This window comes from Phoxinus phoxinus, assembly GCF_949152265.1.
Source record: "Phoxinus phoxinus genome assembly, chromosome: 22".
Lineage (NCBI taxonomy): Eukaryota > Metazoa > Chordata > Actinopteri > Cypriniformes > Leuciscidae > Phoxinus > Phoxinus phoxinus.
In genome coordinates, this window is record NC_136897.1 from 13,703,167 (window position 1) to 13,722,650 (window position 19,484).

The following is a 19,484-nucleotide window of genomic DNA, read 5'->3' on the forward strand; positions in this document are numbered from 1 at the left end:
TGGCCCAAGGCCCCATGTATGTGTAAAAGGATATTGGCGTATCTCAAAAAACATGGCCGCCATTGGCCAATGAAGTTGAATCACCTATTAGACAAGGTTAACGGAGGCCAATCGGAACGAAACTCGTCAGGCATGTTCAACTCGTGGCCAAAGAAGTCTGTAAGAGTTTTGAAAGAAATCGGCCACTAGTTGGCGCTAACGAGTTTTACGGCTCTGTAATCACGTGGTGTTGCACAAATCCCCATAATATGCATATCATTTGATAGATCTCCTCATGCTGAACAACTTTGCCTCTAGAACTAATGCTGTCAATCGAATCGTTCATTAAATATACGCAATTACGTTAAAAACCTACTTTTGCGAACTAGTCCCTGGTTTTTCGTCCGATCAGAACCAGACCAGTCTAGGACAATTCTCTGGACTCTCTAGATCAATAATTATTGAAAAAAAGTGTAATTTTTGCATTTGGGTGGCTATAACAGGGTCATTTAAGAAAATGGGTGTGGCAAAATCCACTCATAAGCCTATAAATCCTAAAAAAAAACTCAGAACTTCACGAAAATTGGTGGGCATATGTGAAATAACATCATTAACAAGCATACAAAATTATATGGAGATCGGACTATAGGTGGCGCTATAACAGTTAAAAACAGTTAAAAAACATATATTTCCTATGGTAAATTGCCTGTTTTGGCTGTAAATGGTGTTTTCCATCTATGATCAAATAATGTTCATATCATAATGTTCAAAACCAGTGCAGAATAATTATCTGGACTCTCTAGATCAATGATTATCAGAAAAAGTTGAACTTCTGTATTTGGATGGCTATAATAGGGTCACTTCAATATGTAGCCTTGACCAAGTGTCCCCGGAAGCCTATATCTCTTCAATGAATGCTCAGATCTTCTTAAAAACAGGTCAGAACATGTGAAATAACATGATAAAGAAGCATGACAAATTTCAGATAGATCGGACAAAATTTGCCTCTTTAACAGTTAAAAAAGATGAAAATGATATGAATAACATGGTATATTAAGCCAATAAGTGGTATTATACTGCCGCCTGCTGTCATTTAATCATATTACTCCCTAATATTGTTATATAAGTCATATTTAGACTTTATAAAATAATTATTTTAACATTTACAATCACATTTTGTCAAAATTCATCTATTGGAGTATTACTATTGACAATTGTGTCACATAGAGAAATGGGAATCCTGAAATGCTTATTATACAGCATGAAAAGAGATTTTCACAATAACATATCCCAAATGTGTGTGTGTAAACATGCATCATGGAGTTAACATGAAACAAATGTTTTGCTTTAATGCAGAATACTGGTGAAACCAAGTAGTTCAAAATGAAAGTGAGCCAATAAGTGGTCTTCTACTGCCCTCTGCTGGACATTCTACTTATTAATAGTCTTTTCACATGTGCTTTTGCATTCATTTAGACACTAAAAAATCCCTTATATAACAATTACTATTATAACACAATCATATTTTGTCAGAGTTTATCACTTCATTTGTTCTGATGCTTCACATAATTGCTAGCAACGTGGTAAATCATAGTAAATAACGCTATAAACATGGTAAATCACAGTAAATAAGGTAAATCATGCTAGATTCCTGATAAATCATTCTGGAATGTGGTATATCATGGTAAATCATCTTATAACATGGTAAATCAAGGTAAACTAAGATAAATCATGGTAAACTATGGTAAATCATGCTAGAATCGTATTAAATCATACTAGAATGTGTTCAATTGTTGTAAACCATAATAGAACAGAGTAAATCATGCTGAATCATACTAGAACTTGGTATATCATGGTAAACTATAGTAAATCATGCTAGATTCATGGTAAATCATACAAGAACATGGTAAATTATGAAAAATCACACTAAAATATGGTATATCATGCTAAATCATGCTAAAACATGGTCTATTCCATCTATGATGTCAGTGATTAAAAGCTTGCTAAATAAATCTTAATGTCTTAAATGCTTAAATGTGCTCAAAGGCCTTAACTGCTTGAACACCGACAAATGCTGCTTGCAGCTTTAATTCTAACTGTATTTATTGATTAAATATAAGACATTTCTCAGACAGTAGATACAGACCTTTTCGATATATTTGAGGAGTGCTGGTCTGGTCTTGGTCTCAACACACAACACACATTAGTAGTAAACTCTTCTTTTCGGCCTAAGTCTACTTTTTCACCTTGTATTACAAATCCCACATTGACTGGAAATATAGAGCGAGCTTTCACCAAAAAGGTGTCCTATGAAGTAGAAAAGCTTTTCAGTAAACAAAAAAAGATCACCCAGCATAATCTCACAAAAAAATAATCTCAAGCACTTAAATGGCTTTCGGAGAGAGATGATATAATCATAAAAAGTAATAATAAGGGTGGTGCTGTCTGTGTGTGGGACAAGAAGTAGTATATAAGTGAAGCTCTTCGCCAACTAGACAACACTCAGTATTACTCAAAACCTTCATCCAATCCAATGGACACTATGAGAAGAGACTTGGAGCAATTGCTTAATGAGGCAAAATCACATAATTGGATTACTAAGAAAGAATATGAGTTTTTGCTCTGTCAACACCCACGTTATTCTTCTTTTTATATGCTCCCCAAAGTCCACAAGGATCTGGAAAATCCACCTGGTAGACTGATAATCAGTGGGAATGATTCAATAACAGAACCTGCTTCCAAGTTTGTGGATTATTTCATCAAGCCATTTGTTGCAGATTTGCCTTCTTATATTCAAGACACTACAGAGGTTTTAAAGAAAAGTGAGCAAATAGGTAACATAGGCTCTTGTATTATGGCCACAATGGATCTGGAGTCTTTATATAGCAATATTGTACATGACGAGGGTTTAAAAGGCTTTAAAACACTATCTCTCATCCAGACCTGAACATTTGATGCCTCCCAGTGACTTTATAGTACAACTTACTGAGTGGACTTTAAAGAACAACATCTTTCTCTTTCAAGACAAATTGTATAGACAAGAAAAGGGGACCGCAATGGGCGCTTGTTTTGCTCCCAATTATACCAATCTGTTTTTAGGCTTATGGGAGGAGCGCTATATATTTTCCCAAGATAACCCTTTTAAAGATAAAATCTTGTGGTGGGGTAGATACATTGATGATGTGATTTTGATGTTCTCAGGCTCAGAAAAAGAACTTGTAGACTTCCATGTATATGTAAACAGCTTAAATGAGAACCTAAAATTTAGTCTGGACTATGACTTACACGCCATTAACTTTCTGGATCTACGGATCTCAAAAGATAACGAGGGATTCTTACACACATCTATCTTCAGAAAGGCAACAGATCGTAATACCTTATTGCATGCTAATAGTTTTCATCCTTCATGGCTTATTGATAATATACCCTTTGGACAAATCCAGAGACTAAGGCGTATATGTGATTCAGATCAGGATTTCCAAAATCAATCTATGCATATGCAGCAGCGTTTTCGACAAAGAGGTTATCAAACACAAACTCTCGTTCAAGCTCATAATCGAGCTCAATCTCTTGAAAGGAAGAGCCTGCTTCAGTCTAGACCCAAAAGAGTATCAACTCAGAAACCCTATTTTGTCACTCATTACAGCAAGGAGGCTGTCCAGATTAAACGCATTATAAAGAAAAACTGGAACATTATTGAATGCGACCCAACTTTACGGGAAATATTCATGGAACCCCCTGGGATCAGCTTTAGGAGGGCCCCCACAATTAAAGACAAGTTAGTAAGAAGTTACCTCCCTGCACCTAAACGTGAAACTTGGCTTTGTCAACCCAAAGGAAACTTTCGTTGTGGTAATTGTAATTATTGTGAGAATATTGCTAAGACTGACACATTTATGGATGTTTTTAGCAATAAGACTTACACTATTAATAGTTTTATAAATTGCAATACTACCCATGTTGTCTATCGTTTAGAATGTACGTGTGACTGTTTTTATATAGGCCTAACTAAAAGGAGACTAAGAGACAGGGTAGCCGATTACAGGTATGCCATCCGGACTGGAAATATGAACTATCAAATTGGCCAAACATTATAGAGACGCAGGACATGGGAGTGATTCAACCTTAAGGGTAGTGGGCATTGAGGCTATTCGCCTTGATGCCAGGGGTGGGGATATAATCAAACGCCTTAAACAAAGGGAGACGTATTGGATCTATTCCTTGAGGGCCACTAATCATCCAGGTCTCAATGAAGATTTTGACCTCACACCTTTTTTGTAATGGTTGTGTCTCAATAGGGACAATGTATTGTTGTCCGTGAATGTTGACTAGTTTTTGCATGAATGTATGAATTTAGAAGTTTGATTGGTTACTAGCCTATTCACATTTATTGACTCTTGGGACATATTGTGTGGAGTACACAAGATGTTTGTATTGGTGTTACTCCTATTGTTTCCACTTGGAGATTTCTTATTTTGCCTTGTATTTGTATGGTTTAACCTTTGGCATTAGACATTACCTGAACTATTGCCTCTAGTGGCCAAAAATTTGTGTTGCAAGTGCCAGAGTGGCACACCTGAAACCAATGCAACTATAAGTATTGCTTGATTCTGTCTGTTTGTTACCAACACCCTGATGAAGGCCAGTGGACCGATACGCGTTGGTGTTTTAATGTTTTAGCCCAAATAATAAAGGCTTTTTAACTTTTGCATCCGATTGAGTGCCTGGACTTGGATTTTTTTCCAATTCTTCTCACACATTAGTAGTGTTTTTGTTGCATGACATCGTTTTCTAGAAGGGTGTTTATACATTTATAGAGTCAGAATCTAGTTGGATAATTTCCAGCTTGTTGCTAATCCTAACAATTCATGAAAAATATAAGCATATACCAAATACTTTCATTCTTACAATTGAACAATTAAAGCACTGAATGATGTACAGAAAAGTTAGAAAAAAAGAAAACTGGTTATCGCAGAATAAACCCCTTCATGCTGATGTAAGACCTCTCTTCTTCACGTTCTGATCACCCTGTCAGGGTTTATTCTGCGATAACAACCGGCTGGATGTACGTTATCTCTTACATAAACATTAATCAACAAGTATAAATACAGCAAATCGAAAAAAAGTAATTTTAAACTCAAATGTACATGAAACGAGTACAAACCTCATTGGTGCACATGTTGGAGCTTTCATTTACCGTATATGATGTGCTCTAGCCACATTGATATGTGTGTATATGTGAATAACAACCTAAATTAAAGTCTAAACACATGTAATTTGAATTTATATTTTAAAATCATAATGCCTGATTTATACGTTTTACAGATTTCAAAGTTTTTTTTTTCTAAAAACCCCATATAACATGCTTAAGTAGGACATGGTGTACAGATTTTGTGAATCAGCTTCCTCTCTGGTCCGTATATCATGTTCTTCATGATATACATGCTCTTTTTTTGTACAGAATATACTTCTAAAGAACATCTTATTCAGGATCATTTATAAAACATGAGCCTCTGCAACTGTCGACTTCTTCATTCTTTTCCTACAAGATCACTTTTTCACTTTGCTCACGCAGAGGCGCTCACCTCTCTCAATAGCCGGTAACCTCTCATACCTATTGATGATTAATGGGCAAATCTGTCACACCACGACCTGTGTGCACAGCAGCACTTTTAAACACTCCCTTAGAACTGCATATACATCTTCTGCTCTTTACCCAAAGTCATTTGTGCTGTTGTCAGGGGTGATAAATGGGGTTTGGGGGACTGTGTGAAGCCTACAGAATTTGATTACTTGCAAAGAATAAAAAAAACACATATGTACACATCAGCGGCACTTACATCTTAGTACATACATATGAGGTAGAAAACCTCATCTTTACTTTCTTCTGATATTCACATCTCCAGGAACTAATAAAAAGAACTCCATACACCACACCCCAAGGCCGGCACATCTGTCTGCGATCCCAGGGGGTTTCTTGAAAAAGAGTTTTCAATTACATCTCTGTCTTAAACCAGGAGCACGTCCACTGCGGGATTTCCGCACCTCCATTTCTGCACAGCTCACCGATGTCGCTGTAAGAGCGAGACAGAGCAAACAGGAGATAGAGTGGCTTGGGATGTGTACCAGGACCAGGTGTTTCTTCTTTTTATCTGCTGGGATATCAGCCTCATTGATATTCACTCCATCACACTGAGCCTTTATGTGTAATTGGTAAGAGTATGAGCGAACAGTGGCGGCACCTTTTTAAGCTGTGGCTTTGAGGCTCTGATAGAGTACACTTTTTCAGCAACACGCAACCCACCGGTGAAAGCAAAGGCTATCTCCTCTCCGTTCTACAGTTCCTGTATATATAATGGGAGTATATTTAATGAGGGAGGTTGTGTCAAGAACTTACAAATTCCAACTGTAAAGATATCTTGTCAGTATCTAAAACACTGTTGTTGGTCTACTCGTCTTTCGTTGTTAATCACTGATATCATTAATTCTTCGATTAATTCTGGTAGTGTTCCATATTCACTTAAACCTGCTATAATAAACTCCTGTACTCAGGTGATGACCAAAGTAACTTTGATAATTTCTGTCCAATTTCCAACTTGCCGTTTTTATCTAAAACTCTGGAAAAAGCTTTTGCTGCTCAGGTACATGACCATCTCTGATAACCTGAACAATTTCAATTTGGCTTTCGTTTGCAGCACAGTACTGAAACTGCCCTTTTTACCATTTTTTAATGACTTACTGGTAGAGGCTGACTCAGGACTTCTTGATTCTTGAGAAGTATTCTTGATTCAACTGCAGTGTTTGACACTATCTTGCACAATATCCTACTAGATAGGTTGCAATCTGTAGGAATTGTTGGTACTTCCTTGGCTTGGTTTAAATCTTGCAGTCAATTTGTGCAATTATGGCTGTTTCGATCAAAGTCATACCAAATCCCTTCTGGTGTCCCTCAGGGATCAGTCTTGGGCCCTCTGCTATTTATCATTTATCTACTTCCACTTGGAAGCATTTTCAGAAAATGTGGCATTCACTTTCACTGTTAGACTGATAACACCCAGCTCTATTTCTCCTAGAAGCACACTTCTGTTTTACCTCCCTTTCTCTCTAATTGTTTATAATTTTCTTAAACTTATTAAGTAATTTCTTAAACTTAATAGCAGCGAAAATTCTTCTCATAGTTTCAAAAATAATCTGACAAAGTCTAATGGCTTCTCTGTGTATTAATGATTATCCAGTCTCCCTCTCTATGCAGGTCAAAAGCTTGGGCATTATCTTTGACAATACTGTTACTCGGACAGCCTACTTCCATACATACCATGAACTTGTCTCCTTCTTGCCCTCTCAATGAGGAACACTGCCGTTATGGTCCATGTTCTAGTCACGTCACGCATTGTAATGCTCTAATACTGTAATGCTCTTCTTTATGGCCTTCCTTTTACGTTCTTATGTAAACTTCAGTTAGTCCAGAACTCGGTTGCATGAATCATTTCTAGAACTTCTTCGGTTGAACACATTTCCCCTGTGCTCCAACAACTGCACTGGCTCCCTGCTAAGCAATGTATTGATTTAATATTTTGCTCTTTAATTATAAGGCACTTCACAACTTGACTCCTTCTTATTTGTCTGATCTTCTTTCCATATACACTCCAACCCACACTCTTAGAACATTTTCTGCATGCACTTTAGTTCTCTCACACATGCATATGTCTTTCATGGGGTCTCAAACTTTCAGCTTCCCTGCCCCTCATCTATGTGTTGAATTCGCAATAATATAGTAATTTGTGGGGGATTGCGTCATGACAGGAGGAGGAGCACCAGGCTGGGAAGAGAATGATTTGTTATGATATTGGCTGCAGGCTGAAGAAGTTAATAAACTATAAGTTCCTGCAAGTAATGGACTCGAGTAAGAAAATATGACAATCTGTGGAACTTGCTTCCACTGGATATCCAAAATTGTAACACTCTTTCTGTTTTTAAGTCTCGTCTCAAAACATACCTTTTTAGACAGGCCTTCCAGTGACTGTGTTTAAGAATTGTTTTTGGTGGTTTTAAGCTCACATTCAGGGCTTCTGTGTTTTTTAGGCCAAACTGATGGCCTTTTGTTATTTTATGTTTTATGTGTTCATTTGTTTAAATAAGATGTCCTTGAGTATCATGAAAAAGCCTAAAAAATAAAATACGTTGATTATAAAATACTTCAGTGGTTGAGTTTTTAAATACGAAACCAGTTAACAGGGAATGTTCTCAGAACTTTGGCTAACTTTTTGGCAAGGTTCTTTCAAGAGATATGAACAAACGTTCTACTAGTAACGCTAATGGAACATTTGTTCAAAGTGTTATTTATACTTTTTGTAATGCTTTAGTTGGACCTACATCTAACATGTTACTACTAGTTTCAAATTGTTCAGAAAAAAATCAAAAGTAACATTTACAAAATGTTTGCAGAATGATAAAATAGAATGTCCCCCCAACTCATCTGATTTTTGCTGATTCATTTTAAATGATTAATTTTATTATTGTTGTTGTTAAATTGTAAGTAATACCTCAATTAATTTTATTATTTTTTTAATTAAATATATACTATTATATATTAATATTAATATATTAATATTATAGTTGAATTCAGTTACAATATTTAAAATTGAAAAACAATGACACACTTAATTTTTCCTTTTGAATTGATTGAAGACGCAACCTAAAGCTCTCCATATTTTTGACATTTTCTAAGAGCTAGGTTTAGAACTTTTTTGTATTTGTCAATGTTTCATGTCCCTGACTAATTCTTTTGAAATTTCTGTTTGTTCCTCAGCAAGAAAAATAATAAATCTCACCATTGAAAACCAAGCATCTTTCAAGACAGTGCACAATGTTATGGGATATCTCAAAGGCAAGACCAATCCAGGTAGGTCAGCACAAAACCAAGACAGCACTTATATAAACCGAATTATCATTTTACAAACCCAAAGGGCTTTTTGTCATTGATGATGCAGGATTATTTAATTTAAATGACAAATTACATCACATTTTAACTGCACAATATTGCCAGTGTACCCCAAGCATTGTCCTAAACCGCGGTGCTCTTTAGTCTGACATAACAAAGACACCATACTTTGTCACAGTGCTTTATTGTATTCGTTATAGTAGAGTGAAACAGGAGTGCAATCTAAGCATTCTCTCCTTCATCCGCTGAAAAAGTTAGAGTCTGGGGGGCGAATAAAGCCAAATCTGAGCCCACGTGCTGAAACAGCCCTTTTTCCTCCATGCGCTGTGACAAACTAATCTCTTAAAACAACGTCTGCCACCACTGTCCAAATGCAGGTCACTTGGCTGCCGAAAATAGGCTTTTAATTACGGACCACTATTTTCACCTTCAGGATGATTTAATCATACGTCTGATGTAATGAAAACGTTTTAATCTTTCACCCCTGCCCCCATGACTGTAAAAGTCACTGTGTCTATGCATTTAAGCCCTCCGTGATTTACTTTCGAGATTTACAGCCCTCTTATCGTGTCATAATTGGTCGCCCAGTCACTAATTACTTATCACAAATCATACTGAGGCGTTCTTCTCCTTGACTTTTGTCTTTTTATAATGTGTTTACCTTTCATTTATCTGGCAGTTGGCTGTCTTGTTTATCATTTGATGTAATTTTAATAACTTCCCTTAAGACCGCTGCGGTATTCTTGAGTACAGGTGGGATGCAATGTTCTTTAGTTCTTGCCTCTTGTCAGTTCGATGAGTCTCTCTAGCTGTCAGTCAAAGGTGACCCAGTGCCGCTAATAGCCCACGGCTAATTACATGAGGAATTGCTTCTTTTCTGGTCTGGGGTGTGTGGGGGGTTGTGTTTGGTGTATGTGAAGGCAGAGTGTGTGTAAATCAGGAGAAAAAAGTCAAACCTTGACAACGGGGATCATGTGTGTATTCAGTATACAATACATACAGGCTCTCTGCTGCGCATACAGTAACTGCTGATCTAGGATCCATTTCCATTCCTTAAATCCTAATCTAAGGGAAGTTAACTTTAGAATAGTGGGTACAGACAACTTCATATTATGCCATTTGTGTGTGTGCTAGAGAAAATATCTTTATAAAATAGTTCAATATGTGGATTAAAATGTAACGTATAGTAGCATTAAAAACAATAAAAAGAGTAATCCAAGTAAACTACCATTCAAACGTTTGGGGTCAATGAGGTTTCTTAATGTTTTTAAAACAAGCCTCTTATGCTCACCAGGGCTGCATTTGTTTGATTGAAAAATTCAGTAAAATTGTGAAATATAATTACAATTTAAAATAACTATTTTCTATTTTAAAGGGTTACTTCACTACTGGTAAAAAATGGGATTTCAACAAAACTTGGCTGCCCGACTAAAATTGGTGCTACCTGATTAGAGTAAAAAAAGGCTGTTGTCTTCCCTTTTGCCAAATAGGTGAAAACTTCAAAAGCCACAATGTACTGGCCATGTTGCTGTCCAAGGCCACTCCCACCAGTCTGCTATGGATTTTTTTTTACCAGAGTCAAATGCTGTATTAAAAAAAAATCACCCCCTAAACCCTCATTCACTATTCCCTTCATTAGTCAATTAATATAGTCCCCTTGAAGGAGTGAATACAAACACTCCAGATTACTCCAGTAGTAATGAAAACATTTGCCTTAAACTCTGTCATGGAAACTATGTACTAACCTTATTTTCACTAGCAAGGACCACACCACAACCACACAGATTTAGCTTTATGGAATGAAGAAGGGTCGAAAGGGATGGGGAAATAACGTTATGGTTCTCCGTCTGGCTGATCAGGGAGTCTTGTCCAGTGAGACTCAGAGTGGGGGCTTCGTCTCGGTAGTAGTAAGCAGAGTTACTTGAAGACCCCCGGATGCAGCCTGTGGAAGATTGGGGGGGGGGGTAAGTGGGATGGATGGGATGGGATGAGTTGGAAGGGGAGGGGTGGGTGGGGTCGAGAAACTGAGACGAACGGTGTAGTGAATGTGGGTTCGGTGTATATATACAGGCGGGGAACGAGCTGATTAGTTGAGGCGTGGCCTTGCTCCCGAACTTCAGTTAACTTGTTAACTACATTAAACAGTTGAATAATCAATTAAAAAGGAATTTACCCTGCAGTTGATTGACCTTCCACCTGTGTGAACATGTTTGTTTGTGCGTGAGTGTTTGCTTGTTTCTTGTTTGTGTGTAAGTGTTCCTACTCTGTTTTCCCCTTTAGATCGATATGTACTGGTTGGCAGTCGTCATGGCAGCTGGTACGAGGGTGCGTTGGCGGACTGGGGTAACGGATCTGCAGTCATGACTCAGATCATCGCCTCCATGACGGCTCAAACCCGTGCGGGCTGGCTGCCCGACCGCACCATCGTCTTCTGTTCCTGGGGGGGGACCTCATTGGGCAACATCGGCTCCTATGAGTGGGGGAAGGTAATATTTAACTATTCCAACCCACATACTCTTTAGAAAAACATGCCTATGGAGACATTTCCGGCTATATTATATTACATTGCTTCCTGACACATTTCGCAACATTGAACAAATGAACGAAAGTGAAAAACCTCTTGAAAATAGCATACCACCAGTGGCGTCAACTCACCAAAAGCCAAGGTATTGCAGACTGTGATGACGTCCTTGTGTTTGTTATTCAACAAACAAAATTACATAAAAACAAAATATTAAACATATAGTACAGGAAAAAAAATGTTGTAGTCAAATGGAATATTGAACTAATAAAAAATGTATATGTATCAATGTAGCAGAGAGGGATCAGTGCATATTAGAGTTCATGATGGTTATGGCTGTGGGGAAGAAACTGTCCTTGAATCTTTTTGTCCTCGTTTTGATGGACCTGTAATGCCTGCCTGATGGCAGCAGGTCAAACGATTTAAACCCGGGGTGTGAGGAGTCCTTTAAAATGTGTTTAACCTACTGAGGCATCGAGAGCTGTACATGTCCTTCAGTGATGGAAGGGGGCATCCAATGATCCTCTTTGTGGTGTAAATTATCCTCTAAAGCCCCCTCTTATCTGCCTCAGAGCAACTAGCACACCACACTATGATACAATAGGTCAGCTGTCAATGGAAGAATGATAGAAGTTCACCATCAGCTTTTCACCAACGTTGTTTTTCCTGAGAAGTCACAGGAAGTGTAGTCGCTGCCCATGCCTTTTTGATGACCACTGTAGTGTTTGCAGTCCAGGAGAGGTCAGCAGGGATAAAAGTGCTCTGAAATTAAAAATGTTGGTCCATTTCAACACAGTCCTCATTTACAGTGCTATGCATAAGTTTAGACACCCATGCTAAAGTTGACTAAAAAGAGGAATAAAAAATCATCTTTTGGAAATTGAACTTAATGCCTTAATTTAAAAAAATAGGAAAAATCCAACCTTTAAGGACACCAATTTTCTTTGTGAATGAATAATGTATCGTAAATAAATAAATGTTCTTCCTTAAAATACAGGGTGCATAAGTTTGGACACCCCTATGTTAAACTCCCATAGAGGCAGGCAGATTTTTATTTTTAAAGGCCAGTTACTATATGGATCCAGGATACTCAGCATCCTGATAAAGTTCCCTTGGCCTCTGGAATTAAAATAGCCTCACATCATCACACACTCTTCACTATACCTGGAGATTGGCATGGAGTACTTTCCATAAGATCATCTCTCAATGCAAATCAAACCAGCTGTTAGGCTAACTGAAATAAAACCATGCCAATCTCTAGGTATGGTGAAGGGTATGTGATGATGTGGGGCTATTTTAATTCCAAAGGCCAGGGGAACTTTATCAGGATGCAGAGTATCCTGGATCCATGAAGTAACTGGCCTTTAAAAATAAAAATCTGCCTGCCTCTATGGGAGTTTAACATAGGGGTGTCCAAACTTATGCACCCTGTATTTTAAGGAAGAACATTTATTTATTTACGATACATTATTCATTCACAACGAAAATTGGTGTCCTTAAAGGTTGGATTTTTCCTATTTTTTTAAATTAAGGCATTAAGTTCAATTTCCAAAAGATGATTTTTTATTCCTCTTTTTAGTCAACTTTAGCATGGGTGTCTAAACTTATGCATAGCACTGTATATTTTGGGGAAACAGATCCAACTTATGCTTCCTGAAGTCTATGATGAGCTCCTTTGTTTTTTTGAGGTGTTTAGAGTCAGGTTGTTGACTGAACTCCATGATGTTATTTTCTGGACCTCGTCTCTATAAGCTGTCTCATCACGCCCTGCGATAAGCTCAATCACCATTGTGTTGTCCGTGAATTTGATGATGGTGTTACTGTGGTGGACTGTACTATAGTCATAGGAGTACAATAAAGGGCTCAGCACACACCCTTTTTTGTTTTGTTTTTAGTTCATTTATATAGCGCTTTCATATGTACTACTGTACACCCAAAGCACTTTACAATCATATCAGGGGGTCATATCATCATCCACTTGGATGATGCGACGGCATCCACAGTACAAAAGCGCCAGTGCGCTCATCACACATCAGCTATAGTGGAGAGAGGAGAGAGAGTGATAGAGCCAATTTAATGGATGGGGATTATTAGGAGGCCATGATTGGTAGGGGCCAATGAGTGGAATGTGGCCAGGGCACCGGGGTTACACCCCTACTCTTCCCTACGAGAAGTGCCATGGGATTTTTAATGACCACAGAGAGTCAGGACCTCGGTTTTACATCCCACCCTTGGGGAGAACCAGTGCTAATTTTCCCCTATTATTGTCACAGTGTCTGGTTGTGTTTCCCTGGGTTATCACTAGAGGTCCTCGTTAACACGGTGTCTTTCACATTAGACTACAATTCCCAGCATTCTGTTCTGTCACTTATCTGATTATTGCACTCAGCTGTTTCCCGTCACCTTGTTAGTTCTGTGTGTATATATGCCCTGTCTTTGTTAGTGTTTGTTACGGAGTCCTTGTTTAATGTCCCCACACTTCTGTTCCTGTTGCTGCCTGTTACTTGTTCATGTCTTGTGTCTTCGGATTGATTTACTGGATGTTGACCTCTGCCTGAACTAGTTTGTGAGTACGGATTACCCTTAACCCTCTGGGGTCGGCAAACGTGCGGGCGCGTTTTGCTAGTTTTTTTTTTACACAGCAGCAAAATAGACCTAAAATACTCCGTCAGTTTTGGTCATACAGACTTAAGAAATATGAAAAAATAAGCTGTTAAATGTCTACTTTTTTATGTGTCCACTTACAATCGAAATAAAACATTGTGCTTTTGTAAAATAAAGAAAATATACAGGGTGTGCTTTCTGCCTCTCCGTCTCCGTGAACTTTTTTTCTGAAGCACGTCTTTAAACTTAAACAAAACTCAGCGAATACTATTCACTCAGACATGAGATGTATATCTCTATGATCATATTCTCTGTTTATGTAATCTATATAAAAAGAGAGAGATCAGCCGTTCTCATTATCGTTCTGACAGCTCATTACTCTGCTTATTTGACACGCCCATCAAGAGCGCGCGCTATTCAAACGCAGATGATCTGAAGCAACACATGCAAACCAGTCAACGCCCACAACAGCTGGATAACACACTGTAGTGAGGAATAATAAAATCGTGATAATCCTTGAAATTTTACCTCAAACGTGCTGGAGTAGCCTAACAACGGATCCTGCAGATCAGTAAGTGTTTTGTTCTAATCGCGATATGAAATGGTGTCTGTAAACCGCAAAAGACTGTTTGAATTTGAATCGCGTTTCTGTGTTTGAATGAATGAACGGCACATGCTGTTGTTTACTACAGCTCGCGCGTGTCTGTGTGAATGAATTTAGCTTTTAGCAAACTATCTATATTGCCTACTGAGATGAGTAAAAATCGACTGAATACGTTGAAATAAAAATGTCTTTGTATAAGCAACATATTAAACTGCAAATTAACATTTATGCCCTAATATATATTATAAAAGACGATATGTTACAGATGAAATATGAAAGACAACATTTTGTTTTGGATAGATCAAACACATCAAAACCTAATTTACAAGGTGCAAACAAAATCTTAAAAGGTCAATAAGCCTTCTCTTTATATTATTTTTGTGTTATATTAGTGACTGCATCCTTTTGCCACTCCTTCCCCTGCCTGGAGCGCTTGCTTCATCACAGAAGCTAACTCTGTGTGCCGACGTCCTTTTGTAGCTTCCGCATATGCCATCACACGTTACGTCATGACGCAACACCAATCAGGATTGGCTTAGTTTCATTCATGCTTCAGAGGCGCTACGCTGAGGGGCGTTTCCCCCAAAGTGTCATTCAACGCAGTTCTTGTTCCCTTTCTCAGGGAACAAGGGTTACAGTCGTAACCCGAGACATTTCACGATGTAGGAAAACTCTCGTTTTAATCAATGAATCCGTCAAAACTCTTTTACCATTACCCATGATTTGCAGGACTCATAGCCGAGTGCTGTACATCACAATGCTGTACCAGGTGAGCTTTCAAGCAAGTTTACTTAGTCAGAAAAGCTGTACATATGGAGCTGGTTATGTGATGCTATGATAATTTAAAAATCATGCAATATGGTTAAAGTGTTTTGAGGTCATATCATACTATGGTGCAAGGAAGCACGCAAAATAATCACGTCTTTCATTATCGATGATATGCCACTGTAATCAGAATTTGTGTGAAAAGGGATAATAGTTTTTGCCATTTCACTAGTGTTCATTTCAGTGAATTGTAAATGTAGGTAAGTTTTTGCAGTTGGACTATTCCACCCACAGGTATTTGAACAATAAAACATTTGAACACTTCAATTAATTTCAACATGGAAATCAGTGTGTTATCGCATTGCTTCAGTAAATCATGTGTAGTAACAAGACAAATGAGTATGTGTCCTTTATGACCCCTACATGACATCATCATCATATAGTATTCTACTATTTATGTATATAAGCTGCATATTTTGAATATAGATTTAAGAATTTTGCTTGAATTTTTTGAATTTTTGAACATAAACAACATAGCTTATAGAAATCCCTGGCAATGCTAAAAGTTGAGTTTAGCAGGAGGTCAAAAGCACTTCCGTTTTTCTCTACCTCGGTTTGACGGCTAAAAAGAAGGAGGGAAAACAAAAATAGTACAGATTAGACTTGAGCAGCCATACAAATGCTTGCTAACATGATCAGCAAGCCATGAAGATTCAATCAGACAGATGGATGATTTTGGAGTGTTAATGAAATTATTCTGTTCGGCAAAGGAGTTTATTCTAATCAGTACAATACGAACGTCATCATTAATCTTAAGAAACCCCAAATAATGTCACATTAAAATGATAGTTTTTGAGTATGAGGAAGACAATAATGGTTGCTATTATTCACAATGCTCATTTCACTAAATTGTAGTGTCTCACTGGGGGTTTCTCAGGCTTTATGTCAAAATATCAATCAACGATCTGACATTTCATCAGTTGGTTGCAGACGGCTTTGTTCTGTGTGTCTGTACAGGAGAACGCAGTGGTACTTCAGAGCAGGGCAGTGGCTTATGTCAGCCTCCACAGTCCCGTCAGAGCCCCTGGATCCCTGCAGTCCACAGCATCACCTTCTCTTCTGCAACTGGCAACTGAAACCCAAAAGGTATTTTTTTATTTATATTCTTGTATATCCACTTGGACATGATACGTGCAAATAGGACTTGAATAGAATAGAATCATATGTTACAGAACACTTGTTAAAAACCTACAGAAAACCCAATCATCACTTCCCAGAATGACTGTTGCTGGAGAGTATCTTGCTAGCTGTTTAGCCTTCCTATTATTCAGATCTACCCTTACTACAAATCTGAACACATGCCCCCAAATAAAGTCATAGAACCGCTTGAAAACACAACATCCATCCATTCATCCATCCATCCACAAAAAAATATTTGTTTGTTTGTTTTTTTCAATTGGTTGCTTTTATTGTTATGGTCTAAGAAAGTGATTTCAATCATATTTCAAGCAATTCAAAACCATCATGGCGAACAGTATGCATCTGAAGTGTCTCAGCTGAAGAAAGGAATCCATCATTTATCGGCTTTAATATATTTGTCAAAATTTTGGTATCACTTTATTTACAGTAGGGTCCAATTATCACTATTAACTAGTTGCTTGGGGTTCCGGTTATGGTGAGGTGTTAAGAGGTTGCAACTTTTTAGCTCTGCTGATAGCATGTAATTAACCCTACAATACTAACTAGAATTGTATTTAAAGCAACACTAAAGAATTTTTTTTACCTTAAAATAATGTTTCCAAAATCTTATCAGTGGTTCATCAAGTCGTAACAGGGTGAAAGGCACTTCTGGATTCTCTTTGCGGCCCTATATCTGCTATAACTGCATTATGCAAGTTGCCAGATCCAGTAGTGTTTCTGTAGTTCGAATGAGACATAAGAAAACTACAAATTTGACTTGCCGTGACGAGGGAGATTGTGAAGTAGTAACTTCGGGCGAAAATAACAACCTGGATATCATGAAAGCCATAATGTTCTTGAAAAGTGGACTTTATAAGAAAATTGATGGTGTGCAAACAACAAATGCGGAAGTAAGAAAGGAGATGCAGGAATGCACAGGGCACATAGCACATGCGGAACAATGTATTTCTGATGCTGAAGACAACGTTTATGGGCTAATATCCAAAGTGAGTGCATTGGAAAGCACCGTTAAAACTCTTTCAAACAAAGTGGAAGATTTGGAATGCAGAAGCCGACGGAACAACGTGAGACTGGTGGGCCTACCGGAGAAAGCAGAGGGCCGGGACATGGTTAAATTTTTGGAGAAGTGGATACCAGAGGCTCTAGGAATGGAAGAGCGAGACCTTGGTGATTGAGAGGGCTATCAGAATCAGCACTCTGACTAATAACGACTCGCGCATGACATGCCCAAGGACACTGATTATGAAGTTCTTGACCTTCAAAGACAAGGAGCAAATATTAAAGGCAGCCAGAATCAAAGGGAATGTTCTTCACAACAACTAACAAGTCCTTTTTCATCCAGTCCTCTCCGCTGGTATACACAAGATGCTGCACGACTATGACAATGTGCGAAAGAAGCTGCGAGACAAGGGGATTCATAAGCACAGAATCATCTTTCCAGCACGGCTCCTTCTGACATATGGGGAGAGATCCTGTACTTTCCAAACTCCGGATAAAGTGGACAAATTTGTCCCGTCTCTTTAAAGGATATGGAAGAGGCTCAGGAAAATGTAACCGCAATATTGGTTAATCCATTTTATATAATTTTCACAAAAGAGGATTATCTGGCCGATAATGATACCATTAAAAATGAGCATATATCGTCTGATTCCGATATGGTGGACAATATATTGTGCATCCCTACATATATTCTTCCTCTTTTCTGCTATTTTTAGAGCAAAAACAAGCATTTTAACAGGAAGGAAAATTGTATTATCTTGGTAAAGTGTGCCGTTTTGTTTATTATTTTAACTGACTCATGATTGACTGGAACACTTTGAAGTTGTAGGGAATTTCAGTGTGAATATTCCCACCCGTGAATGCAGAATTGAGACTTATCCTAGACCGTTAATTCACTCAACAAAGGGTTGGTATTTGAGGAGTGTGCACCCCACGTCCTGCATAAAACTTCTCTGCTGCATATCATTCACAATGTACACTGAGTCTGAGTTATGCATTCAAATGGCATTTCCAATAATGTGAGACATAACTCATCTAACTTATTTAACCTTAATATAGCTCTTGTGTTCTGCTCAAGTTTCCAGATATATAGAGTGCCTTACTCATTCTGACAGGTTCATTTATGATTTGTGTGACTATATTGTAGTTTGTTTGAAATTATGAATAAACTGTGTAACACATCAGGATCGCCTTGCTTATTAGCTCTGTGTAAATTTAAAGCAACTTTCGGTTAGTTTTAACTCAAACTGACAGCGTCTTTAGCATCAGGTAAGATGCTAATGGAGCCACAGAAAAGGTTAATATATTTAAATATTGCCAATGTATCGTTTGCTTTGTATAGCATGCTGTAGGTCAGAGGCCTTGATCCGATGACCATGTGTCCTGTTATTTTTAACCAGACAATAATTTTCTTCATTAACCTAAATGCCAGTCCTCCTGTGACATTTCAGCCTAATAAAGTAAGCTCTGACCTGCACCGCTGCCACTATCGAAATCTCTCCTGCAAAACTTCTTGGAGAGAAATGGCATAAGTTCACTGGAATAATTATTTCCCTTATCATCAGCTTCTGGCCGTAATGTTTGGAAAGTAGTTCACTGGAGGAAAAAGAAGAACTGATGAGACTGTGATTTGAAGTGAATAGGCAGAGAGGACTTAGGATGGAGTTTTGGAAAATGGCTTCGGTATGCTTTGCATACCACTAAGCACATATTAAAAATGTTATTGTACAGTTAATATCTACGGATTTCTTCTTAGCATTGACATATCTCAGTTCGATTTTTCAATTGTGGAACGCAAGTCAGACCTGCAAATATTCTTTCTGAGTCACAGGTTTGGAGTCATCAAAGTTTTCAAAATCTTTCTAAAATTA

At 37.9% G+C, this 19,484-nt stretch overlaps 1 protein-coding gene across 8 annotated transcripts in view; it reads left to right on the plus strand.

Moving 5' to 3' along the window:
* naaladl2 (N-acetylated alpha-linked acidic dipeptidase like 2) overlaps nucleotides 1–19,484 on the plus strand; it is a 321,301-nt gene that overhangs the window by 210,188 nt on the left and 91,629 nt on the right. For all 8 annotated transcript variants that reach the window (XR_013795866.1, XM_079597224.1, XM_079597227.1 and 5 more), the window contains 3 exons: nucleotides 8,789–8,881; nucleotides 11,201–11,406; nucleotides 16,432–16,560. Coding sequence is in view for 7 of the 8 variants with exons in the window: in XM_079597224.1 (XP_079453350.1) it covers nucleotides 8,789–8,881; nucleotides 11,201–11,406; nucleotides 16,432–16,560 (428 nt within the window). In the remaining variant the exon portion in view is untranslated. The remainder of the gene's footprint in view (nucleotides 1–8,788; nucleotides 8,882–11,200; nucleotides 11,407–16,431; nucleotides 16,561–19,484) is intronic.